The sequence below is a fragment of the Amblyomma maculatum genome, chromosome 6, assembly GCF_055883805.1.
Source record: "Amblyomma maculatum isolate TAMU_Amacu chromosome 6, ASM5588380v1, whole genome shotgun sequence".
In the NCBI taxonomy this organism is placed as follows: domain Eukaryota; kingdom Metazoa; phylum Arthropoda; class Arachnida; order Ixodida; family Ixodidae; genus Amblyomma; species Amblyomma maculatum.
In genome coordinates this window covers 129,483,645-129,510,416 of record NC_139349.1, presented here as the reverse complement: position 1 = coordinate 129,510,416, position 26,772 = coordinate 129,483,645, and the positions used below count along the sequence as shown (strand labels likewise).

Below are 26,772 nucleotides of genomic sequence, written 5' to 3'. Positions count from 1 at the left end.
TGAGCGATAACTACAAGAAGCTATTTCTTGCGCAAATAAACGGAACATTACAGAAGAGCATTGAAATGAAAGGTATTTTCCTCCTCAATGTTTCTTTTGTGTTGTGCAAAAATGTCTCTATCTCCGGTACTTCTCATTCTAAAATTGCTGTCGATGTGTGCTATGCTCCTATGGCTGCCACGATGTTGAATATGGCTGTTCCGTTTTGCGTGAGACACCGTAAATCTCGTTCCTAGCAAGCGAGGCGTGCTATAAGGAGAGTTTCGACACCACTGCTTTTAGTAACTCCCTTTTCGTCCAGGACGCAAATGTAGGGAAAACGAGGCTTGTGCGTATACGTACGGAGAGAGTGAATTGCGAGTGGCTTTTGGATTCCTTCTTATGTTCATATTTTGACACGTCAATGCGAAGAAAGGTAAGGAATAACATTTTCTGTTGTTTGGTTAGTATTATAGAAGAATATTAGCCTTACTCTGCCTGATTATCAAAGAAAAAAAAATATTGCTAACTGTTTCTACGCTAGGCGTAATGCACTAAAGTAGTCAAGGCTGTAATTTAGCGGTTACCAGTTTTTTGTAAAGGCCATGATATCAATGGCCTACGGACTTCATGCCAACCTGGATGACCACAACGGTATGTGCTGGACGGTTTCACGGCACAGAAAACAGCACATTCCTAGTAGCGTTTAGCGACTCTCTCTAAATGATGCGACAGCTTTTGGTATCATGGGTCACCAAATTAAGGTTTGCACTGTGCTACAGAATGAAAGTGCTGTTGTCTAGGCCGTGTAAAATGTGCAGCGTATACAGTAACTCGTCAATAAAAAGTGAGGAATGCACAACAAAGCATGATATGCAAAATACCAACTGTGCAGCAGATGTGGTAGACCGGATTCCTTTATTATGGGGAAGTTCGCATATTGAGCAGGAAAGCAGATGTGTGGGCGAAATAATCAGGAAGCAGAGATTATGTGTGAGGAATAACGGCGCTGGTCATCTTGCAGGCCACTGCAAGAAATGTGGATGCGATCCTGATTGTGATCCAGAATGTAAGGTAAGGGCACGCGCAAACGATAAGCGCCAGAAGGAAGACATCGATACACGGTTTATTTTCACGGATGTTGAATGGTTCTTCAGTACGGCATCAGTTTCCTGATCCAAGAATTCGCCTTTTTTGATGATACACCAAATGGGCAGCGTTTACTGATACTGCTGTCGCACATTTCACTAACCAGGTCGTTGCCGAAATTTTTTTATTCAATCTTTTTTATTGTTGTTTTTTGTTTCTTACAATAATTGTTGGTGGTTTTAGTCTCTTTGACTCTGCTTTTGCTACAAAACTCAAGCACGTATTTTGCTATGACATAGTTTTTCCCGCCCCTTGATGTTTATTTATTTATTATTTTTTTAGATATGACCTCTAGTTGACTGCTCCTTTATCGCCTCCAGTGATAGAGTCTTGGTTGCTTTGCTGGTGCTGCATGGTTCGTCCTACTTGGGCATGATACTTGGAAAGGTGATGGTTTTTCTGGTAAATTGTGGCCTGCTTGTCAATAAAAATCCAATAGGTAGTTCAGCGCCTGTCCTGTCGGCTATGGGTCTTCTACTGTGTCTCCGTTTCCTTCGCGCCGTTCTTCTCTACGATGAACAAGTGTCCAGCCCGCACCAAGATGGTAGTCAGAGAAGGCTCCATAATATAACTTTTGCATTAAAACGATCACGCACATAAGACGCCTACTGTATTCCATGATTGCCCCTCTCAGCTCGTGGCGAGCACCGATGCCTACGCTTAGTAAGCCCTAGCGGCCGCCTGAGTCATTTGTTGTTCAAGAACTTTGATAAAGAATGCATTCGGCACATATATCGCCAGAACGACCGAGTAATGTAAGTTATATTGCCACAAGAGTGACAGGAAACGACACTTTGCAATCGTTCGCATTTTCGGAACTGTAAATTCTTTAGGGTTGTTTAGCATCGACATTATATAGCATAGCGGCAACTAAGTCTAATGCGCTGAATTAGTCCTATGAGTTTCTATGGAATGAACTCAGTTAAACTCTGCCTTGCTAAATTCCCGAGTCTGCACAGTGGACGCTTTGGAGGCCTGCATATACAACCACGCTGCTGTGGTATTAGGCGCACAGGGTAAAAAAAGTAGCGCGTAATATGAGCTGTACACTCCGACACCGTGCTTTAATCAGGCAGTGCTACGCGGCTGACCAGTTGCTTGTGCGGGACTTTATAATTCATCGTCATTACTCCGTCGACTACAGGAGAAAGGTCCCGTCTGTATTCCTCTAAATAACTCAGTTGTCGCCAGCTGCGCAGGCCTAATCCAGCTGGGCAATACCTAATCCTTTTTAACTTCCTAACATCATCCACTTGACTGACCCTTCTACGTCCCCACTTGGATTACCTTTCTTTAGAATCCTGCTCGTTATCCAAAACGACATCACACGACTGTGCAGGACTTGTGGACAATTTAAAGAACAGTAACATCTCACGCGATCTGTAGCAGTTTCTCAGTATGCATAGGACATAAAGCGCATTAATCGCACATTAGGCTTCATTAACAGAACATATCACCAGATGATCATGCACAAAAGCAACCGCTTGTCACATGATGATTATGATAGTCGCTGTCATGACTGCAAATTGTCATGAACAGAGCATGCGGGCTTTGAATACAATTCAGACTCTTGAAATTAACTGCCACCCATATGGCTCGCATGATCAGCCGCAGCAGCCCCCAGCCAAGACATGAAATGCGAGAGCATCATTAGGCTGGTGTACGTAATATTAGCAGTACCGCACTGTGAATAAAAACTAAGAAGCCGAAATTGACGTCGTCGTCAGAGGATCCTACGAAGAGGCGGTTTAGGCTATAACTGTCACCACTTAAAACGAGCGCCTACATTTTTTTTATAACGTTGTTTATTGCCTCAGGGCATAATGAAATATGTAAAATAAATTTAAAGCGGTAATAAACGAAATAAAAAAGGTTGACTGTTCTAATAAAGTTCAAGAGAGAGCGATGATACGGCCCTTGCGTCCATGGAATGTATGAAGATGAGTTGATCGGCGAAAGGCCCACTGCCGTCAGGGGCCCAATCTCGTCGTCTTCAGTCATGGCTTCAGTGCCGGTTTGCGGGAGGATGTGAAGCCATCATGCGGGAAGCGGTGGAAAACACATTGGACGGCAGTGTAGCATACGACACGAAAGCGCACCATGCGAAATGGGCACGCCAACGCTGGTAGAAAGCCCAAGCTCCCCCCCCCCCTTTTTTTTTGCCTTCGGGGCGGAAATTAGTAACTGTGATTGGAGTTTCATGTTCACGCAGTGTTGGGGATTGTTTCATCGTTTTCACGATGCACTCATAGCGCATGCATATACTGTCTTCGTATTGTAAAAGCGAGTAGCGTGGGCCATGGCGCGGGCTATGTTCGACGTGACAGAATGAGACTCTTTCAGCGTGCGGATTAACGACCGACTAAAATTTATTGTAAAAACAATCGAAATAATAGCGTGGAGGCAGAGAGAGAGGGATTTCAATGAGCAAAGCAGCCAACGGTTTGTTGATGCTGCAGAGCTCGGCGGAATCGTCTCCTGTGACGTACGAGCGGCGCATATGCGCAGGGTGTCTTGAGTTACTCAGCACAATGCGGTACCGCGGCGCCGGCATGGAGCAGTGGGAGTCGCTTCCTCCTCGCGTCATCTACAAACGTCGAGCATGTATTTCATCTACGAAGCTCGGCAGAGAAGCACTTATCCACACACCCTGAACAGGGCATTGTCCCGGCCGGAACGGACACCTGCAGGAAACGCGCGACATTTTTCTGGCAATGGAAGATTCAGAGCTGTAGCCGGTTTCTGCCCCCAGAACAGATATGGTCGCAGTGGTGAAAAGGCTCTCGATGCACAGAGAATGGCCATTTTGTTGTGAAAGGATCCACAACCTTTCTGCCTCCGTAGCGATTTCTACGGAATCAGCGACTGCATGGGGACACATGCGCATTTCCTGCACATCGGATGCGCATGTCGGTCAGGAACCAACGCTGTTCTACGTCCAGAGCGCTCCACTCTGCAAGTAAACGAGCAGGAACTCTCCAGGAAACTCATTTGTGCCCGGCAGTTTCCGTGCCGTTGCAGACATTTGGACGAGGATGACGACTTTCAAGCTCTCTAGCAATGTGCAGCTGATTGCGTACACCGAAGGAACAAAATTCGAATGCTTTGGCGAGAACGAAGACGAGCTTGTAAGGTAAAAAAAAAGAAGTAACACTGCGTCGTGCGAGAGCGTCAAGTGCGTCATATGCTCCGAGCGGCAAAAACACAGATACTACAGGTATGTTTGCATCTAAAGGAAATATGCATGATGAAAAGTACCTTCTGGAGTTCGCACCCAGCCTGTAACGCACCAGTTATAGCTGCAATGAGGATTTGTTCGGCGCGTGTTTGCTTCACGTGGGACGGGGCCTGATGGCGATGTATTTTGTCGTTTGTTTTCTTTATGTGCGAAAGGGCCAGATAGCGCAAATATCACAGGCGGCTGTGTGCTCTAGACCGTAATATTTAGCATGTTTTATTGTGACTGCCGCCTGACTAACAAGAAAAAAAAAATACGGCGTTTGTTGTGGTGCACCACCGTTCGCGAGCCTCATGACCAGCTCAACCACTCGGCTCGCGAACGGCGGTGCATCATAACAAATGCCGTATTTTTTTTTTATTCAGGCGGCACTCGCAATAAAACAAGGTAAATATTACGGTCTAGTGCACACAGCCGCCTTGTGCTACCCGGCTCCTTTGCACATAAAGAAAACCAACGACCAAATACATCACCATCAGGCCCCGGCGCTCATAAACCAAACAGGCACCTAGCAAATCCTCATTGCGGCTATCACTGTTGGCTTACAGGCTTGGCGCTAACTTCAGCAGGTACTTTTGATCATGCACATTTTCTTTGGATGCATACATACCTTTAACGAAGTGTTTTTCGCACAGTCGAAAGTACGCAGTCGGTTGCTGAGGTCGCCCATTCACATCTTGTTGCTTGGTAGCCCTAATTCAAGCTTCACGGCAATGTTGGTCGCGGCTCGCCGAATGGAACCTGAAAAATCGCGTCTTGCACCCCGGCACACCTCGAGAGTGGCAACCATACGCGGCAGATGTGGTTTGCATCACTTTGCCAAGCCTGCGACGGTCACCGTGCCGCCAGCTTCCGTGCACTGGCGTCCACGAGAAACACCCTCGACGCCGTTCAATATGTTTCCATCAGTCGCTGGTGGGACTTTGCGCATGCGCATAGAACTCGCGCAAAGGGCGGATTCCTCGGCGTTCATAATATCTGCCAAGAATTCAAAGATACTAGCATCGACTCTCTAAAAAAAGGCTGCAATACTTGGCCGCAGATAGGGTTAGCCTACACAGAAGCGCCACGACGGGAAATAAAATTTGTAGGAGCTCGTTGCTTATTAACAAAATGTTATGTGCGTTCTGGTACGGCGCGCATTGACAATAGCGCCAGACTTCAACAGCCGCTAGATTCTCGCCAAAGCAATATAAATCTAATTACATGCACTACCTACGCATTTAAATTTTAGATAACGGGATTGCTCAGCGGAGATGCGGCCGGCCGCACAAGCCAACTAGCACGACGTTCGTGTTCAGACCAGCCGCTAAATAACGCCACCTCCCGCTATGGCAGCGCCATGGTGGAGAAGCGTGATTCCGTTCTCTCAACGGTAGGGTCCTCTGAGCAGCGTCACCTGGCGACAGATAGCGGAAATGTAGTAAAAATGAATAAGAGCGCATTTAAAGCAACCCGTACTCGTTCCCTCAGCGGCGCAATGGAGTAACATTACTAACCTGAGCACTTAGCGAATAGAATATATGTTCGAATACTGTGTTTGTAACTTGTTTCTGAATTTGTTTTTTTTTTAAATTCAACACAGCTACCAATATCTTTCCTGGGGGGTGTTCCCCTTTAGGTTGCATCATGTGATGTTTTTTTAATTCTTAATGGCCACAAAACCAGTCGCGAATACAGCCACGAGACAACAGCATGACAACGCTAACACTAATTATTTTTAACGTAATCATTTCCTGCCTTTTGTGAGTGTAACCTTTAGGTTGCGTTCAGACACACCTGTGGGTAACAATCGCTGTTTAACCCGCTGAGAGGCAACCAGTGACGAGAAAGAAGTTGCGGGACCCTACCGTTGAGGAGACGGAATTACGCTGATGAGAACGGTCTATACAAACCACGATAAACACTCACATGCAGGCAAGAAAGACCAACCACAGCTGAAGCAATACCTGTGGCTTTTGCTGTTAAACACCACTATAGACTTAATGCGGCCCAGGTTATCACAGACTCAAAGCAAGTATGCCGTGATTTTACGGCCGGTAAACTTCCTAAAGCGTGGTAGCATCTACCCCTTTACAAAGATGTCACCAAATTACTTGAACACCAGGTAAAGCCGGGCTAGAAAGTGAGGCGCCTCTTTTTTTACGTTGAATTATTTTCAAGGCAAGGAACCAGTTAGTAATGTGTTAAAAACACCTGTATTACGCTCTAGCGTTTTCCCAGCTGCAATATGTTTCAGTCTTGTCTGATGAACCACCCCAAAAGCAGATATAGAAAACTTTCAAGAGTCATGCGATTGCTCGAAAACTCCCGATATAGGGCCCCCTTTTCTCCATTTTTGAGACACTTTAGATAATAAATATCCAAAATGTCATCGCAAAAATAGTATTGAAAGTATACGAGCAAATGAATATGAATTCGGCTGTGTTAACCCATGACTGTAACCTTTGACACATGACATGTAGAAAAGAACCGGTGCAGACAAACTCTGCTAAACAAAAGCTAGAGCATCAAACAACTGTCCTTCTAAATAAATACCCTAGTATTTTAGAAATAATTCAGGAAAGTGATTCAATGCGAATTTTTACCATAAAGTTAACCCGGCTCTTTTGTGAGACAAGAACGACTAATTTTGTCTGTACACTAATCTTCTCCATATACCCGAATTTAAGCACTTTTTATTCTACTGATATATGCTTCATTTGTTTCTGGCCGGCTCCGTCAAGCATTCAAGGCCTTCTGTTTTCTTAGTGGTTCAGATATTGTATAGGTGTGTGCAACGGCTTGTCACCATACCAAATTAATACGATAGCTCTAGCAGTATTTTAGATTTTGTGTTCATGAGGTTAAGATTACGGACTTTTCGATGTCTTCATGCGCTGCATATTAATGCTATGTAACATTAGCGATATGTTTTTTCGTTAAATTCGCCAAAAACTCTGGTGAATTGAGGGTTGAAACTTCGCCAAGCGATCCTTGTTTGCCTTTTTGTCGCCCCCTCGGCAACCAAGAGTTGTAAATAGAGTGTAAATCTGAATCTACCTCGGGCCTTTGCTCACTGAGCGCAGCTCACACACCTTCGTCCACATATTGGGAACGACTAGAACCTCTGCATCTTAACCTTAAGAAGCACCCTACATTGCACAAAACGCTGTGCACAGTAGGTGCAGTCAGGGTATTTAGTTAGATAACTTAGTTATGCTGGCTTCGAAAGGATCTTGTATATGGTGCTGTAGCTTCGCACCAAATACAAGGTCCTTTCGAAGCCTACATAAGTAGAGCTATCCAACTAAACACCTTGACACCTGCCCCACGTAGGACGCAAGGCCCACACTTTTCTACACTTCGCGGGGAAGTGCGAAAAACCTGAAACATTTAAAGGTGGTCAACACGTTTTATGAACAGTGGGATGCTCAGAAAAGTAGCGGATCGTTTGAGAATAGTTAATTCTCATCGGACAGGGTCGTGGAGGGCTAGAATGTGGTCTCTATACACTAGAATGTCTGTCAGCTGTCGAGACATATTTCTGAATAAAGTTAATTCTCGCCCTATCTCTCTTGTGATACTCTTTGTGCAATAAAGAAGACAGTTCTCACATTCCTCCACGAGTGCATTTTTTTTTTTGGCACAAAGTTGAAGAGCAGGAAACAAGCGGCTGCTGTAGTGGCGTGGCCTGTCTTCCGAGGATACGCCAGCTCGCATCTTATCCAGAATACTCTGCGCCACTTACTAAGCGCTTTTTACCTGTGCCTAGCTCGTGTCTGCACCTCATGTCTGATGTGCACTGGAGTCCGCTGCTGCTATGGGGCTTTGCGCATACTATATACCTGTAAGCTTGCCTGCTAACTTTCTTCAAAGAAACAGGGAATCTGCTTTCAATTTTTTATTTAGTTTGCTTTTGCTGGCGTGAGGAATCCTGCGTGGTGTGCAACAAGTAGATATCCAAAGATTCCTCCAGGGATCACGCTCTTGCAGATAGGCCAAAAGCAGAAGTCCTCCGCTTACTTTCCAAGGCCGCAAGTTTGGCGAACGTTCACTAATCCGTCCGAAGCTCTCATAATGAGCTCCATTGCGAAAAGAGTATTGCACAGAAGGAAGGAAGGAAGGAAAAACTGGGTAGAACAAAGTCGCTGGTGAGGCACATCCGTAAGCGCAAATGAGTATAAGACGTTATAGACAAAAAAAGACGCGCCGTCAGCAAAACATACTCTTTTGGGACCTAGCAGGAGGCGGTTGTATGAGCTCGTTCGTCTCGTGCCGCTAGAGTTTGCTTTTCTTCCTGTTTTTTATTTCTGTACCGATGAATCAGCACATGAAAGACTAATTATGAGGCAGCACGTTCTCGTTATTGCGCGTTATGATTAGGCTAACGAGGACGTTTTCTGGAAAACATTTTTTTTTTGTGATTATTGTCCTCGGAAAAAGCTCAGTTAAGTCGGTTGGCACATTTCTTAATGACAACAGAATACGCAGATAGCTCCGAGCTCTAAACGAGTTTCTCTGAAACGCACATTATGTTCGGGTACAAGTACAAAAGTAAATTCTGCAGATTTGGCAAACCGTTTCAATGTTGTTTCTTAATCTGTTCCCCACAAGCTGACAAAAGGTCATCTAATCATTTCTAGTTAACCATTATCGCTGAGTGGCGAACATAGTTTCGCTTTTTGTGGTCTTCTGCCAATGAGACAAAAATTGCTTGAAGAAAACAGAACGCTATCTGAAGAAATAATTTTGTTCTTCCTCTTCTGGTACATTATTCTCGTTATATTTTCTTGTAGAACGTCTGTGTTATAGCTGAATAATGGAAAACGCGGCTTATTTCAAAACTTCAAATCTATTCAGTCTAACTGCTGGGGAGCGTTGCTGTTGCGAGGAGCTTCTTGAAGCCCCCATTTCGGCAATCTTTATGCTTCCTACACAGTTCACGAATTGACTTCAGACGGCCCGACAGTTCCCCCTTTGTTTTGACCACTAAAATGGAGAGTATAAAAAAAACACTCGCGATGTTGGAAGTATTTAAAAGTCGACGTCTGCAGACGAAAGCACGCATACCTATTAATTAGCATGCTTAATACTAAAGTGAAACAAGCATTAAAAAAAAAAAAAGAGACCAACTAGCTAAGCATTCCGCTGTATTCTTGCTTTCTAAAATTCTCTTTGCTTCTGCCCAAAACAGCCCATAATAAGATTCACGCGCTTATTCGCAGGCACAGCTTCGGCTCATTCTTGACAGCGAACAAAAGATCTTTCACCAATTGTGTCCGCATGTGTGGAGGTGAAAAACGCTTTACGGTAGAGTCCTTTTAAAGCGGAGATTCCCACAAAACTTAGACGCATCAAAGAGAATTTCGAGAGCACCTTTTAATTGCAGGTACTCGACCTACATCCTCGAACATTCTTATAAACTTCTACTGTTCCCAAGGATGCGGGATCGAATCCCGGCCTCGGCGGCAGCTTTTCGATGGTGGCGAAAAGCAAGGCACCCGTGTGCTGTGCGATGTCAGTGCACGTTAAAAAAAAAAAAAACAGGTGGTCCTCCACTACGGCGTCTCTCATAGGCTGAGTCGTTAAAACCCCCAAACAAACCAACCTTTCTCATAAACTTCAAATTACAGCTCCGTGTGACAGATATGTCTGGTTTTGTTTGGTTTTGTGGGGTTTAACGTTCCAAAGCGACTCAGGCTATGAGAGACGCCGTAGTGGAGGACTCCGGAAATTTCTACCACCTCGGGTTCTTGAACTAGCACTGACATCGCACAGCACACGGGCACCTTGCTTTTCGCCTCCATCGAAAAGCGGCCGCCGAGGCCGGAATTGCGTGACATATATATGTGTATATATATATATATATATATATATATATATATATATATATTTTTTTTTTTTTGTGAAATCAGATAATACGCCTCTGCTCCGGCCATATTTTTCTCAACCCACCGAAATGAGTAGGACGAATTACTCAACGGCCGCAGTTCGTTACAGGCAATGGCATGGCGACTTGCCGCTGTGCCGTCGGCGGAGTAACACGCCGAATAATTTTGTGAACATGGGCAACTTGCATCGAGCCTGTATCGAACCACAAAATTGTAGCGGTTCCTTCAAAACACTATTTGCATCATATCAACACACAATAATAACCATTACTTGGCTATCTTCACAGATTAGATGATTTCCAGTGCTCCCAGATCAGTGATTAGGTTGAGTCTCACGAATGCAAGGACTACGGACATTTTTTCCTTGCTGCTGCAGCATGCTTAATTTACAACCGCTTTGTATGCTACTAAACCTAGTTCTACGCGGAAACCCAGAACACAAAAAAAATAAAACCGAAAACAAAATTTTGCAGGGCGCCCTTTGGTGCACATTTAAACGCACTCTAAGACGTGACCATAATGCCAGAGACAGCCATCTCGAACTTACCGCAATTTCCGAGATGTTTACAAACGGAGCAATGCTCCACTGAGCCGGCGCTCTAGTGGAGCGGTGGCACCACTAAGCCGTAACGCAGTTATAAAATGTTGATAAGAATTAATAATTTCAAGCTGCCATTTTTATAACGACACCACTAATTCGAAACCAGCGATTCTCTGTCTCATGTTTTACGATGAAGAAGAAGGTTTAGATAAAATTTTCAGGCTAATCTGGCCAAGTGTTGGCCGAGGAGAATCGTAGAATGTACGGGGGTTCACTGTATCCAAAGAAAGACGGAACTCAAGAAATATAACCAGAAAGAAAAGAGCGATTTTATCTTTCTCTCTCTATTTTCGTCTTCTATCTTATTGTGCCCTGTTTCTCGATAACAAATGACCATCAAGAGATCCTCTATTTAAGCACGGATTAACGTCCAGAATTGAAGTTTGGCGGTTGTGATGCATGGGAACTTAGTGGAGGGCGTCAATCAACATTGACAAATTAGGTGCGCTGACGTCATGCACTACGTAGGTGGTTTTAAATTTCGCCTCCACCGAAATGCGACTACCATGACAGCGATTGTATCCCGCATCTCAGGAACCGACAGGCGCACGGTATAGCCACTGAGCGACCGTGGGTATTTGTGTGTGACTTGCACAAGGTGTACATTATGCGCCATATGTCGGGAAAAGGAGCTCGGCGAAGCGGCCGTACCCCATACTTATTATTCGCTTGAATGCTGAGCGTATACGTCTCTTCGCTGTCCATTAGAATAATCAATAAACCAAGGAGGCGGCCGGATTTTATGCCACCGATCTGGCAAATCCGATTACTCCTTACGTCATGATCTAAGACGCAACCTATGACGCAATTCGCTGCTTAGCAAAGACCAACATAAGGCGCTCTTTGTGCTGGATGACTGAGCGCAGATAATGAGGGCCTACTTGCGCTGCTTTCATAAGAGTTATGTTCTGCCTGCGTCTGGACCACGAAAACGAAATGAGCTGTAGTTGGGCGTGGAATGCCCTGACGTAACCAAAGCCATGATATAACTAAAGCAAAAAGGTGCTGGTATAAATATAAATCAGCAGATAACTCTACAACTATGTAAAATTTCCACGATATAACTGACGTTAAAAGGCTGACTGGCTTAATGCTCTTCTTTACCTTTCGCGTCTAGAGAACAAAATAGCTTAAATGGTTCAATTACGAACCATTTTTCATGACAACGCGGACTGCTGCAGTCGGGTGTACATTAAGTAAATGAGAAAAAAAAGTCTGAGCGTACTTATGTTCATAGCTTTGCATATTCGTCTATGTGTCTTCAGAAATGGTTAAACTTAGTATTTCAATACGGAATGTACAAAAAACAAAATTACTTTCCTTTTGGTTTGGTTTATGGGGTTTAAGGTCCCATATCGACTAAGGCTACGAGAGATGCCGTAGTGGAATTTTCGGAAATTTCGACCGCCTGGGCCTCTTTAACTTATGCTGACATAGATCAGCACACCAGCGCCTTGCTTTTCGCCTGCACTGAAAAGCGGCAGCCGAGGCCGGGATTCGCTCCCACATTCTTAGGCACAGTAATCGAACGCCGTAATCACTGCACCACCACACCGGGCAGTTTCCTTTTGCTACTTGCTACAGCACGTAAACTCTTCTAGTTATAGTTCATGCCCTATTAGCTTTCAGTCATGATACAAAATTGTGAGATCACCAGTACCTATGTCTTTGATGTAACTTTTAATTTGTTGTGCTTCCTGACTCTACTGTCCTGAACAAACAAACAAACAAACAAACAAACAAACAAACAAACAAACAAACAAACAAACAAACAAACAAACAAACAAACAAACAAACTGTAAAGAGGAAGATGAACATTCGAGGACGAAGAAGAAGCTTCTGTGCGCTGTCTCCAGTGACATCGCTATCTGCTCCGGATCTGTTCGTACCTGGACTCTTCCTGGCGTGCTTATTAATTGCGTCCCAGTACCATTAATAAACCCCATCCTACAAAACAAGCAAACAAGTAAATAAACAAAAAATATAAAATTGAGGCAGCTTTCATTGAATATTAAAAAATTTGAAATCATCCCGGGGTCTATATGAATGAGGAAGGCATACTGAGAGCGCAGTGAAAAGCGTAAGAAGTTCTTTTTTTCTCATGGCGGCTGCGTTTTGATGGAGGCGAAACAAAATGGCACCTGTTGGTTGGTTGGTTGGTTCATAGGAAGGGAAAGGCGCAGTATCTGTCACACTTGCTCTGTGGACACCTGAACCGCGCCGTAAGGGAAGGGAGGAAGGTGGGAGTGAAAGTGGATAGAGAGAAAGGGGGGCCATAGTGGAGGGCTACGGAGTAATTTCGACCACCTGGGGATCTTTAACGTGCGCTGACATCGCACAGCACGCGGACGCCACTTCGTTTCGCCTCCATCGAAACGCAGCCGCCGAGGCCGGGATTCGATCCCGGGGACTCCGGCACAGTAGTCGGGCGTCTTACCACTGCACCACCCCGGCGGGGCGGCACCTGTGTGCTGTGTTATTATTGTTGTTGTTGTAGCTGTAGGAAGAAGGAAAGGAAAATGTACGGGCCTGCTACAGGCTCTGTAGCAGAGCCACCTCCGCTGCCTCGTGTAGACAGAAGAGAAAAAAAAACTGATTTATTTATAGGAAGGGAAAGGCGCAGTAACTGTCTCACTTGTTTTCTGTGGACACCGCAACCGCGTCATAAGGGAAGGGAGGAAGATGGGAGTGAAAGTGGAAAGAGAGAAAGAGGAGCCGTAGTGGAGGACTACGGAGGAATTTCGACCACCTGGGGATCTTTAACGTGCGCTGATATCGCACAGCACACGGACGCCTCTTCGTTTCGCCTCCATCGAAACGCAGCCGCCGAGGTCGGGTTCGAACCCGGGTACTCCGACCCAGTAGTCGGGCGTCTTACCACTGCACCACCCCGGCGGGGCAGACAGAAGAGAAAATAGAGAAGAAAAGGAAGAGAGAGAGAAAGACGCGCGCCGCAACAACAGCCGTCGCCCACCACCGAAGCGGTGGCGGGTGCAATAACGGCCTGCAACAGATAAAAAAAAAACTGATTGATTTATTGGAAGGGAAAGGCGCGGTATCTGTCTCACTTGTTTTCTGTGGACACCTCAACCACGCTGTAAGGGAAGGGAGGAAGGTGGGAGTGAAAGTGGAAAGTGAGAAAGAGGAGCTGTAGTGCAGGGCTGCGGAGTAATTTCGACCACCTGGGGATCTTTAACGTGCGAATTCGGTGGCAGGCTAACCCCCGCCGCAAGAGGCGGTGACCTACCTGTCCCAGCCTCTGTCAGCGCACGTTAAAGATCCCCAGGTGGCCGAAATTACTCCGTAGCCCTCCACTACGGCTCCCCTTTCTTTCTTTCCACTTTCACTCCCACCTTCCTCCCTTCCCTTACGGCGTGGTTCAGGTGTCCACAAAGCAAGTGTTACAGATACTGCGTCTTTCTGTTCCTGTGAACCAATTATTATTATTATTAATTTTATTTATCTCAGCAGTCACGTCCAGGGCACCTTGCCGCACAGGTCCCCGTCGACCTCATCAAGCTATGAATGCGTATTCTGCAAAGTACCATACACCCTACCACGTATGGTGTAGGGCTACAAGGGCCCGCAAGAGACGAATAGCATCTCAACGACCTAGCCGAAGAGCAGAGGGAGGTTCAACTGTCATGGATGCAGCATCGGATGACCAGCGTAAGCGGGTCAACTGGAATCGGATGGATGGCTAGGGCCCCCCGATTTCTGAAACCAGGTGTCACCCCACCTAGCGCGGATAATTCTCAAAATAAGACCACTGTGCCCTAGTACCCGGGTTCGAACCCGACCTCGGCGGCTGCGTTTCAATGGAGGCAAAACGAAGAGGCGTCCGTGTGCTGTGCGATGTCAGCGCATGTTAAAGATCCCCAGGTGGTCGAAATTACTCCGTAGCCCTCCACTACGGCTCCTCTTTCTCTCTTTCCACTTTCAATCCCACCTTCCTCCCTTCCCTTACGGTGCGGTTGAGGTGTCCACAGAAAACAAGTGAGACAGTTACCGCGCCTTTCCCTTCCTTTAAATCAATCAATCTCGCTGATTTCGCAACATGTAAAGTTTACGGGCACGTGTCACACTTTTTGTCCGTAGAAGCAGACTTTAACAAAATGAATGTTAAAATAATTATGCATTTTCTAATGAAGACTAATGATTTTCAACATTTAAGGATTTAATCAAATTGTTGTGACGACGGAGTGCACTAAGATGCAATAATAAAAACAACACCTTCAAGTTCTATTGGTTAAGGATATCTTGAGGAGAAAAAGAAATCTCTGCAGAGTTTTTCTTCGCTCTTTGCGCCTACAAATTCGGAGAGAGCCGTCACGTGTTCCCTCTCATAATGCACAAGAACACTCCTTTTACGTCCCGAAGAATAGAGACTTGCCATAGCACAATACATATAGAGACTCCAGTTGTCTACTCTCGTTGAAATTATTAGAAACTAAATGTAGCGTATTTTGGAGAGTTTCTGCATTCTGCCACAAAGACAAATACTAAATAAATTCTACTACTAATGAATGTAATCAAAGTAAGTGTGCGTCCCAGCAGCGTCTTAGCCATCATCTCTCAGGACAAGTTTTGACAGAGCCCACATACAAAAAAATTTCCACTCCGAATCTCGCTAGGCACTGTAAATGGTTTAAGCTTAGACAATTTTGGAAGCGTACAGAGCTGGTTTTGCTCTTTTTAAACAACAGGATGGAGATTTTCAGCAGAATTTTGTCTTAGTCACCGGGACACTCTAATGGACGTCCAAAAGCCCGATGCTGCTCTCATTTTATAAAGACGCGAATAATCTTTTTTTTTAAAGTCGCATCAGATGTTCGGTGAGATAGCGAGCTTCTGGAAAATTATTTCAGTAGCGCACTGATGGCCTTAGTAGCGAAGTGCCTGAAAGACGGATGCGTTGCTAAAATGAAATTTTCACACAAAAAAGAACTTGCGTTTAAAGTTGTTTTCGATTATGTCATGTATTGGACTTCTCACCAAGTTTGGTTGTGATCTGCGGAGTATAAAAATAAAAAAGAGGCCTTTTTGTTTGGGAGACGGGGCGCACTCACCACTGAAAGCGTCTAGATACTCTGATTTAAAGGCACAACCGCAGAGATGGCAAGAAACTGAATGCGGTGTGAATCACCAAGTTAGAATGCTTGGTTTTCGCTCTCTCTAGTCACAGAAGACCTGCTATGGAGAGCATGGGCAGACAGCTAAAAAAAAAATATAGAACAGAAAGAAAAGGCGAATTTCGGCCCTTCGAGACAGCGGATTGGCTGGTAAACGGGAATAGAAGCTCGCATTGACAGAAACGCAGCACGTAACCTTCGAATGATGCTTTCGCACCCCAGGGAGCCTGGCTAATCAAAGTGTACAAGTTGTAGATTGAATAAGGAGCCCAGACTAAAAGCCACGCCCAGCAAGCAACCAAGGAAAGCAGTTCACGTGCGCGAAAAGGGCGCTGCTGGACACATGCTAAGTTAAAAAAAAAAGATACGATTCGAAGCAATCACCACACAGCAGCATCGTATTGAAAAAGATGGCATAGCGTATGCACTAGGCCACTTTGATTTATGAATTCAGGCCCCAATTTGAATAACACGTTCTGAACTCTTTGAACTCATTTTTCTCAGTTCGTACGTTTTGCAAGAGCATGACCTTAAGGAAAGCTACCATTTCCAAACTCTTTCGCCAAAGGCTACTTTGAAGGTAGTTGCTGGACTGAACATTTCTTGGAAACAAGATAAGGTACTTTTTGGAATCTAAATTATTCTCCAAGGAAAAAGTATCTAATATGTAATTACAGCAAAAAAAAAACTGTGTTTTTAAAGTGCTCAGATATTAAAAAAAACGTTATTATGAAAAAGCATTGAGCAATATCATGCACATTGGCCAACCTAGAAGCTATCTAAGTACAAACAGTGAGCATATCTTAATGATGTTTTGAAATTATAGTTTTCTTAAGCTGAAACACTTAATTACTCATTATGACAGCTACAATGGTTTTTCTATTCGTGTTAATAATTTTGAATATATTCTAATAAGAAACAGATAAGACTACCCCGGAAATTTGATCAAAACGGTTAGAACAGTTCAAAAGTTGAACCATTAGACTGCTGTAAAATTGTGATTTCCATAGCGTGGTGCTGGCCGTAGTACCGAAGTGCCTATATCATGACAGCAGGTAAAATAATGTGAGTAAAAAAGCTGAACAGAATAGATGACCGTTGCTGAAACAAAGGCATCAAGTCAATTATATTCTACTCATGCAAGCTAGCTCCAATGACTGCGCACGTGTGAGGTACAAAGCTGGACGAAACGCACTCAATAGAAACGCATTAGAAAGGGTTGCAAAATGCAATGGCGTTTGGAATCTGTCTTAGAAAGCAAGTCTGGAAATCCTTTTACTCGGATTCACACGTTAGCATTGTCGGTATCTAAGCTAACATGGGAACAAACAAAACAAATTGCATTTAAGATATTCTGAACTTGATAACCATATACGCTGAAGGTCGTCGTCACCGTCCATGTGTATCAATTACACAGGATGGAAGTTTGAAGTTTTTAATGTCATTTTTATAACTAAAACAATAAATAAATAAAAAGAAACAGGTTGTCAGTTGCCATGGAACCCTGGCCGAGGAAATTCTTGACACTTAACAGTGCGTTTTATTAAAGTCTTCTTCTGAGGAGAAAGAAGTTTTCTTCAGTGCTTGATCCTACTTTGCCAACTTCCAACTGACTACAGAAGCTTCAAGTTATTTATAACAATATAAAAGTAGTCCTTTCGAATGTAAGATTGGCTATATACCGGAGGACTACATGAATAGAGGGCCATATCGGTACTTCAGGCAAAACTCATTTTAGCTACCATGAGGTTTCATGATGCAAAGTCGTTGCAGGAGAACGAATGCTGCCTGGATGAAAGGCGTGCATCACGGTTATCGCAGATGAAAGAAACGCGCTGGTTGTTTCTATATATCGTCCAGCATGACTTAGCAAAATTCTCTTGCATTAGAATCAAGGGGAATCTGTCCAGGTTTCCTGGGCTTGTGTAATATAGAGCTCCTAGAACTGGAACTGATGGAATATCAAGTGTTTTGCGACCTTATGCTGAAACCATTTCTAAACTCCATGTTATAATTTATAATGGCTTTTTATGACAGATAGCTTTTCTTGGTACTGGAGAATAGCATAGGCTGCGCACGTACTGATAAATGGAGGAGGTTTAGGTAGTGTTTAGTTTTCCATTTCAACTGTGATTTAAATTTCTTGTATTATAATTCAAGCAATGATTTCCAATGAATTGGTCAAGCTTTCAACTCACAATATAGCACCATTAAGATGAAAATTCCTTTACGATGCCGCACTATTGATATCTCGAATTCCTATATCTGTTACGCTATATTTCATATCTCTGTTACGCTTACAACCTTTGCTCAAATCATAGCGCTCCGGTGCTTCTTCCAGTGACAAAAATTCCACTGGAATTTCATAGAGGGGCAGCATGTACACCTTTGTGCAAAAGTAGAGACTACGCGTTTTGATAAAACTCTACAGGAGCTTTTTATGAAGGTGTAGCGGCGATTTCCAAGTTGTGCACACGGTAGCCTAACTAATATGCTTGCATATTGTCCAAGCACATTTGTCAGGTGCATCTTCTTATACCGAAAAATAATTTACCCCGCCGGGGTGGTGCAGTGGTAAGACGCCCGACTACTGTGCCGGAGTACCCGGGTTCGAACCCGACCTCGGTGGCTGCGTTTCGATGGAGGCGAAACGGAGTGGCGTCCGTGTGCTGTGCGATGTCAGTGCACGTTAAAGAACCCCAGGTGGTCGAAATTTCCGGAGTCCTCCACTACGGCGTCTCTCATAGCCTTAGTCGCTTTGGGACGTTAAACCCCACAAACCAACCAACCAACCCGAAAAATAATTATTCTGTGGGGTAGCGTGGTCTCTCCACTTATGCGCAGGGGTGTACACTTGCTGGCACCGATATTTGCAAGAGTGCATGAGCAGCAGCAGAACACACCGGTCGTCACTAACGCGGTAGCGTTAAATGCCTCGTTGCTCATAAAACCCGCTGTCGGTGGTGTCCCGTCGGCTTTGTGAGCGAAACAATTGGCTGTGGTTGACCAATGGCTATCCCAAGTACAATTGCGGAAGCTACGAATTGCGAAGATTTGCACGCCTAAAGCGATCAGCCTCTGCTCGGCTAAACTTCTCCATGGCTGACTGCGCCGGTACCGGCGGGGTGCCACATATATACATCCCGCGCATGCACAGTGGCTCCGGCGGATCAGAAGAGTAATGACGTCACTGCGCATGCGCGGCGCGACGAATGCGGTGGCACCTATGAGTCACCGCCTCGCGGAGGAGTCGACGATGGCCACGGCGCACCAGCTGTGCACCATGTGACGCCACTCCCATCTGGCGCATGCGCAGCTAGCGCGGCGGCAATGGCACTTGCAGTGAGCCACTCAGGCGAGGAGTCGGCGGCGGCTCCGAAGCGGCTTTTCAGCTGTGTTCCATGTGACGTCACTCGCTCCTGACGCATGCGCAGCTTGGCTCATCGAAATGGCTCATCGACTAGCGTAGTGTTGCTTCCGCAACAAAATCACAGGCACGCTTCTGGCAGGTGGTAGCCGGCCGACAACATTGCCATGCACTGGCTGGTTTTCAGATTGTATGATGTCTTGAGATCACGTGACGTGGCCGATCTGGCATGCACTGCACCGCCTACTTGGGCCGCACCTTTGTGGTATGAGAGTGAAATTGTAATGTAGCCTTCTAAGACCGTTGGATCCCGAGTCAGAAACGTTTGACCTGGAACACGCAGGTACGTTAGTAAGCCTTTGTAAGAGCGCGGCTTTATATCTACGTCGGGCGGACTTTTCTATAATCTTGTCGCTGACGGCTTTATGCTAATTAGCATATGAGGAAAATATATATTTCAACATTACAGGGTCAGTGATACTCGTCACGAGTTGCAAACTGCATGTACAGGGTAGGGCACTTTTAATGCAAACACGCGAGGAGGTGATTACTCACTTTGAAGCGCATGTCCTGTCATTTTGCTTCGTTGCGCAGTCGGGTCAGACCACTAGCGTCGGAAGAGAGCGGCCACGTATTCGCTTGTTCCGGCTAACAGTGGACGAACATGTACGAAGATGAGGATCCGCAATACGAAACGGTGAATGGGAGCCATTAACATTTTCGCGCCATATCTTTAAATGTGGCCCTAAGCACCTCCAAATTTCGCTTCGGGCACTCCTCGCCTCAATCTGGCAATCTTTTTCGCCGTTTTCTTACTAGCTTACGTTGCAATCTGCTCTGGCATTTTGGTTTCAAGCAGAATTGTGCCTGCTTTTAAAAACTAAAGAAAAGTCGAGAAGAACGCTAATAATGTAGGAATGATGACATCCTGAAGCAGGTGTTAGGCGTAAAGCGATCTGCTAAGAATTTTGTTAACTTCCAATTAGCATCAATGACGTGACATGGTATACTAAAGTCCATTGAAACACCCGCAAGGCTGCTTGCACGTCGCCCGCCTACACTCTACTCTCAGCGATAGCAAAACGTGGCACTACACGAGTGAAAATGACACCGCAGTCCGTATCCACAGCTTGGCGCAATCCAAGCTAAAGGACGCAATCAGACTACGTCAATGCTGTGCAGCAGACTATCGGCAAACGTATTTTTTGTCCTGTTTTGGTCCTTGTCACTTCGTCGATAGCCAGCGTACGCTCTTTTCGATGGCACGCATCGAGATCAGACTAATCGGCCGGCACGAAGCTATTAATTCCGCAATAGAAATTTATTTTCTCCTACTTGCTTAGTAAATATCTGGTGCATTAGTTAGGCGTCTGTTTTAAGTGATCTGTACACAGTTAAGCATTTAACTTCATGCTCGAACTTAGAATAGGAAGCCGTAACCTAGAAACATGTTGGAAAAGATAAGCAATTAAACAAAAAATATATTTTGGTTTTAGCTCCGCTTGAACCAGTTAACACGTGCGAAAGCTGCGGTTGGCATGGTTTTGCTCGCCGGCTTTGGCATTGAGAGAATGGAACTGAGTTTGGCGAAAGGCCTTTTTTAATTTTTTAGGTCTTTATTTTGCTTGATGTCCGAGGTAAGGAAAGACACAGTGTTTGTCACTCATCTTGGCGGCACCTACATGCAATAAATGCTGTTAGGTACATGTGTTGTCGGTTCTAATCCCTTTAGCGAACTCACGTCCAACTTGACAATCCGATGGATGCTAAATGGTAAGGGGAATGTTATGAAAAGAGCTCTTTAATACTACCAGTTGCGAAAATTCCCATAGGGTCCATGTATCAAAAACGTCGGTTTTGGTTGGTCAAAATTCGGGTGTATACGAATAGTGGCGGCGCCCGCGGCCAATAAAGGAAACTGCATCTAAGTTGCAAACTTTCTGATTATTGATAAATGCACTACCACCTGGAAAATAAAATAAGTTGAAGGCTTTCAGTAGCAAAAATTCTAAGATATAACAGCCGTAGAGTTAAGATGAAATAGAAGAAAGAAAACGTAATTTCCACTTCTTTTAGATGGCGCCAGAATTCATAAGTACCCGAAAAAGGCATACAAAAACTATTCACTTTTTGAAACGAAGTTTCCCAGCTGGTATGAACCAAAACGTCTGGTTATGACATCCCATTGAATGCTGCACCAATAACGGCCGCGTGAGAAGTTTGATACGAAGTCACGTGGTATTTTTGTTGTCACTTGCTGCCCGAACTTGCTGTATAGGGCACGCACGAGCCGAGAAAGTATTTCGCTTAAATAAGTTTGTCGCCATACAATTCTAACCCAGACCCCTTGCAGAACAAGCATGCATGCCACTTCTAGGCCACCATGGAACGTTGGTGCACGCCGCGTTAGAAGGGGCACCTTGTCAATGCATTGTGGTGCGCATGACTGCGTACTAATGTGCAGTGATGATATATAAAAATAAATGATTTAAGCAAGAAAACTAAGATATTGTTTAATGAAAAGCCACCAGTAAAGGTGCTATCGCCAGCACCTTTAAGAGGAAGGTTAACTGTCCTGAAATTTTCGTTCCTCTGATAGTCGTCATAACGATGACTGAATCCCGGCGGTACCTTTATTAACTCGTTGTGTACAAGCAGGTATTTTCTTTACGTAGCATAAAAAGCAAGCTGAGCTCTCCTTATGTTAAATATTGTTTTAGCTGCTGCCATCACAGTTCCTTTACTTGTTGTGCACAGTGCAATCAATGTAAGTAGCGCCGAAGGATGCGAAAGCACGTCTGAGAAACACTTCACTGCTTTTGAATCTGCACACGCAGTGGTCCGTCTCACTCCAATTATGTCTGCTATCCCCTATGTGGACGTAGCTTGATCTTAGATCGCTTTGATGCCGAAGAATCGTTTCATCCGGGCAACCATTCCCATTAATTAAAACGGCTTAGTTTGTCCTCCGCATGTGACACCGACGACGGTTGCCAGCCGCTTTCAGCAATGTTTGGCAGACCGCGTCATACTGAGCTTCGAGCTAATTGCATGCGCATCGTGAGGCTTAACAACGGTTCGTTTCATGTCACTCTTACCGGAAGTATACTGCATCGCCATTTCAATTCACCGAAACTTGCGAATTCTTTCCATACAATAATCGAAACAGCATTTATAGACCCTGAAGATTAGCTCGGTCCACTTATAGGAGAACGGTTCCTTTCATCATACAACTACATGTTTATACAACTACATGTTTATACAAATTTATACAGCTACATGTTAGTACACGCATACATTAAAGAATGCAAATTGAATAGGTTTGCCATCCGTTCAACAGCCAATCTTAAGCAAAATCTACTTCACTACCAAACGCGATGTCCGGAATACTGGTATGTAACGCACACGCGAACTAATTACGGTAAGCAAATGATTGCTCACACCCTACCTGCCTTACTCAATGCACTGATCTCGGAAAATATTGATGTTTTACAGGTTTCATTATCTACTCTATACAATTATTTTTGCCACCAATATTGAGTGTGTATTTATATTGTCAACCATTGGGTTAGTCATTGTAAATCAGCACTATATATGTTCCTTGCCAATTGTACTTTTGTGACTGTGTGAGATTATTTTCATGCTGCTGTATTTTTTTTTTACTTTTTTACTAACCTATGTAGCTTTGCAGATTCACCTTTTTTGTTAGTTATTTTTGTTTCTTTCTTCATGCTTGTGCTTTATTGTATTGAGAGCATTGCCATTCCGCACGGCTGCTGCTGCCAACAAACGGGTTTTAGGACCTGTCAAGCTGTTTCCGCAGCTTTTTTCCTCGAACCTGTCCGTTTACAACTGTACTTTGCAAACGGAAAATAAAACACACTTACTTACTTAAAGCGTAGGAACTTCCCAAATACATCCCGTATATTGAGGCGGAGAAGCCACCTGTTTATTGCCTCGTTACTGCCTGCCTTCTTGTTGCGAAGGTAACCGATGATTGCTTTCTCAGTAGTGCTCCTGTATCCAAAACAGTAGGCCTACTCGTAACATCTGCTCGATATGGACTCATGCACACAAATTACATCACCTGAATGCGCGAAATTTATGTGAACATCAAAATTTGCTGTCAAGCAAACAGCTGAGGTACATTGTGTGCGGTCGCAAATTCACCGGGCTCTTCAGACGATCACACCAGCAGACAGTGGCACTGCAGCTGCGAGCGGTATATGAGAAGCTTTAGAAAAGCGTTGCGAAGTTTCGTGATCAGTAAGCGCTGAAGGACACTGGTAAATTAGACGACTTTATTTGAAATACACATATATAATTAAGGAATTTCTGTTATTGCTTTGCTGATCTTCATAATTAAATGTCCTCCCTCAGTAGCTGGGACCCACCGCAGTGGCTGAGTGGTCAAAGTTCTCGCATTCTTAAGCCAAAGTCACGGGATCAAATCCCGGGCATGGCGGTCACTTTTCGATGGAGGCAAAAAGCCAGGCTCTCGTGTGCTGCGCGATGTCAGTGCATGCTAAAGAACGCCATGCAATCGAGATTTCCGGATTCCCTTTTTGTGGCGTCCCTCACTGTCTGAGTCGCTTTGGAACGTTATTCTTTATAAACTAAAATACAAACTTAGTAGCCGGAATCACTTCTTTAGTATCCATTTAATTTTTCTAATGGCAACAGGACTCCTGAACACAGATAAGCATTTTCAAGTATGTATCAAACAAGTGAAGCATTGATTCGTTCCAGTAAAGGCTGCATGTGCAGCATTTCAGCGAAATGAAATGAATTTATTAGTTCGAGTTACTCTACGTAATAATAAGAGCTGGAACAGATTGCACCTTCCGATTTCAAAGGCTTTGTTTTCTGCCACAAAACTAAAACGAACTCTACAGTATATCAAGCCATTAGTGTGATCACAAGAAATAAGTGATGATCTTGGACAGCCTACGTCATTTCGTGCTGGTAAAGATAGTTTAGTACTAGCGTACTTGGAATCACAAAACGCGAAATATTTTGTTTTGCGTTTCTTTTTTACAGTAATATGCGACGGACTCACCAGCTCTCTTTGAACAAATATAACTTTCAGGCATGCTAAAAAAGACAAAATTCACCTAGCCCATGCTGTTCTAGGTAACTGTATTGTGTTCGCTGCTTATGCCACTGTGATTAATTATTTTTGCTCCCGCTTGTACACAATCACCAATAAATAAATGGAAAAGAAATAGCAGAGGTTCGGTGTATGTGTAGACTGGGTCAGCTGGCCAGTGTCCACCGGAGGCGCGACAATTATGCAAAATAAAAACCCACTTAGAAAAGCTATTCAGGTTCAAAAGCACTAATCAGTATAGTCAGAAAGTAGTGACATTCTGACACAGCAGATCGTGAACTGGACTAAGGGAAGATAAATTACGGGGAAGGACATGATACGAAAACCGGTTTTATGCTTACAGCAAAATTTGCAAGAAAACTCTTTCTGTTTAACTGCGCCGCAGTTGGTGTCGTCGGAAATAATAATCACAATATTTCCATTGCTGTCAAATAAGTGTTACACATAGGGCCCGGAGATTGTCCACTATAATTAATGTGCTTAGAACAATCAACTCAGGCGCATGGGTGCGCACCAAGAGTGCATTAGAATCGTCATTTTCTCCCAGAAAGAATGAGGGTGGGCGTGAAACGATTAAATATAGATCCGGATATGGAAGTTTATTTAAAGGTCACTAAAAAGTCAGCGGCATGAGAGTGGCTATAATTCTTCGCGCGGCCGGGGCCGCGCCATGCGCTGATATATTGTATTCATTGCGGCGGCACAGCTACATCAGTGAGAATCCTAACCGCATGCACTGTATGTAAGCATTAGTTATACATTAATCTCAAGTTCTTTCACACTGTTCACATATCCTCACGGACCCTTTTAGCGAATTCGCTGCTTTAAACCTCAAGTATGCATAAAGTGGAAGGAAATGCGTTTTAGGATGTTTAAATTAGGGTGCAACAATGTAGTGGATTGCTGAAGTAGCCCTTGCGTTGTTGATTGATGGAGTGGATTGCTGTCTGGTTCTCAGCGTTCCCATTAAGAAATGAGTGCCTTAGCAGAACGAAATCAACTGTGCGCTGTTGACAAACTGATGGTCCTTATGTGCTGTAAATTTATTTTTGTTTTCCGGTATTGACTAGTTGGTGAATACTAGTCAGCGAACGTTTAAGTACTGTTATCATGAAGCAAATGTGGATTCAGAATTTCTGAGTTGTCTTAACAGAAACAAAAAAGGCTTGTATTATTGCAGCTTAATTTGTAAGCCTTAAATATGAGCCTGACTCCTCCCTGAACTTCTCCGACATTCAAGGGTATTAAGCTGATTGGGATGCTTTCTATTCATCAGATTACGGTTTTTCTCAGCGCTCATGTATTGCCTATATTTAATTCTTTGTGTGATGTATATAAGGTTGCAGCCCAAATGCTATTGTATCCCCTCCTCTGAACTGTGCGTGCTGACAGCTGATTTCCATCATCCCTTTGCGTAAAATAAATGACTTTCTGAAATTGCATTTTTTTATTTGCGCATTTTTTCTCTACAAAGTAATGTCCATTAATTTTGTGAAGTGCGAGTTTTACTTATGTGGTTGCTGTAAAACGTTTTCTGTAACTGACACCTTAGAGTCTGAAAAGAATAAATAAGATGTTGCGAAAATATAGAAGCTGAGGTGTTGGAGGTGCTGCCGCATACCTCTCTCCCAGTGCAGACGCAAATCTACATGAGGGGCAGCGCTCCTGACAAACGAGAAATTGATTCTTTGAGGCATGCCTCGCGACGATGTGTCACGAAGATGACTTTTTTTATTTTGCAGGATATAGTTTCAGTCCGATGAAAATACTCCACTTAAATTGTACCTTGGTGGAAACGTATCGGTCGGCCCTATCTCATGGTTATCTACAATGTCTGCAGTGACGCTTTATTTATCGTCGACACTTTATTTATCGTGTTCACTTTTGAAGCCTCGGCTACACATGGTTGTGACGTGTTGTGTTGAGACGTACGCTATTCCAGATTTACCAATACGGAAGAGTTCCGAAAACTATCCCAAGTTCCCAAATAATCAGTGTTCTCGGCAAAAAAAGGAAAGTTGAGGAAGTCAATATCCATTTTTGAGAAGCTGCATTTGGTAAAGTAAATATGCAGTAAAACTACTACTGTCTTATTCCACCTCTCCAATAGACTAGTGTAATTGATAGACATATAAGGCTCGCTTCTTTGCTCTCGGCCCTTGCCTTCATATAAGAGTGCCTTTAATATTGAAAAGGAATGCTTTTAGAGCGAAACAAGCAGGAAAAAGACGAAGATAGAACACAAGACACGATCTTCGTTCTTCTATTCGATTCGTGCTAAAAGCATTCCTTTTCAACGATGAACCAACTCGCCCAGCAAAAC

The 26,772-nt window shown here is 44.2% G+C and overlaps 1 protein-coding gene across 1 annotated transcript in view; it reads right to left on the bottom strand.

Annotated features, from left to right (window-relative positions):
- LOC146186732 (uncharacterized) overlaps positions 1-3,129 on the bottom strand; it is a 194,602-nt gene extending 191,473 nt beyond the window's left edge. Inside the window, exon 1 of the mRNA XM_084608104.1 lies at positions 3,094-3,129. Coding sequence (XP_084464230.1) covers positions 3,094-3,129 — 36 coding nt within the window. The remainder of the gene's footprint in view (positions 1-3,093) is intronic.
- Between the last annotated feature and the right edge of the window lie 23,643 nt (positions 3,130-26,772).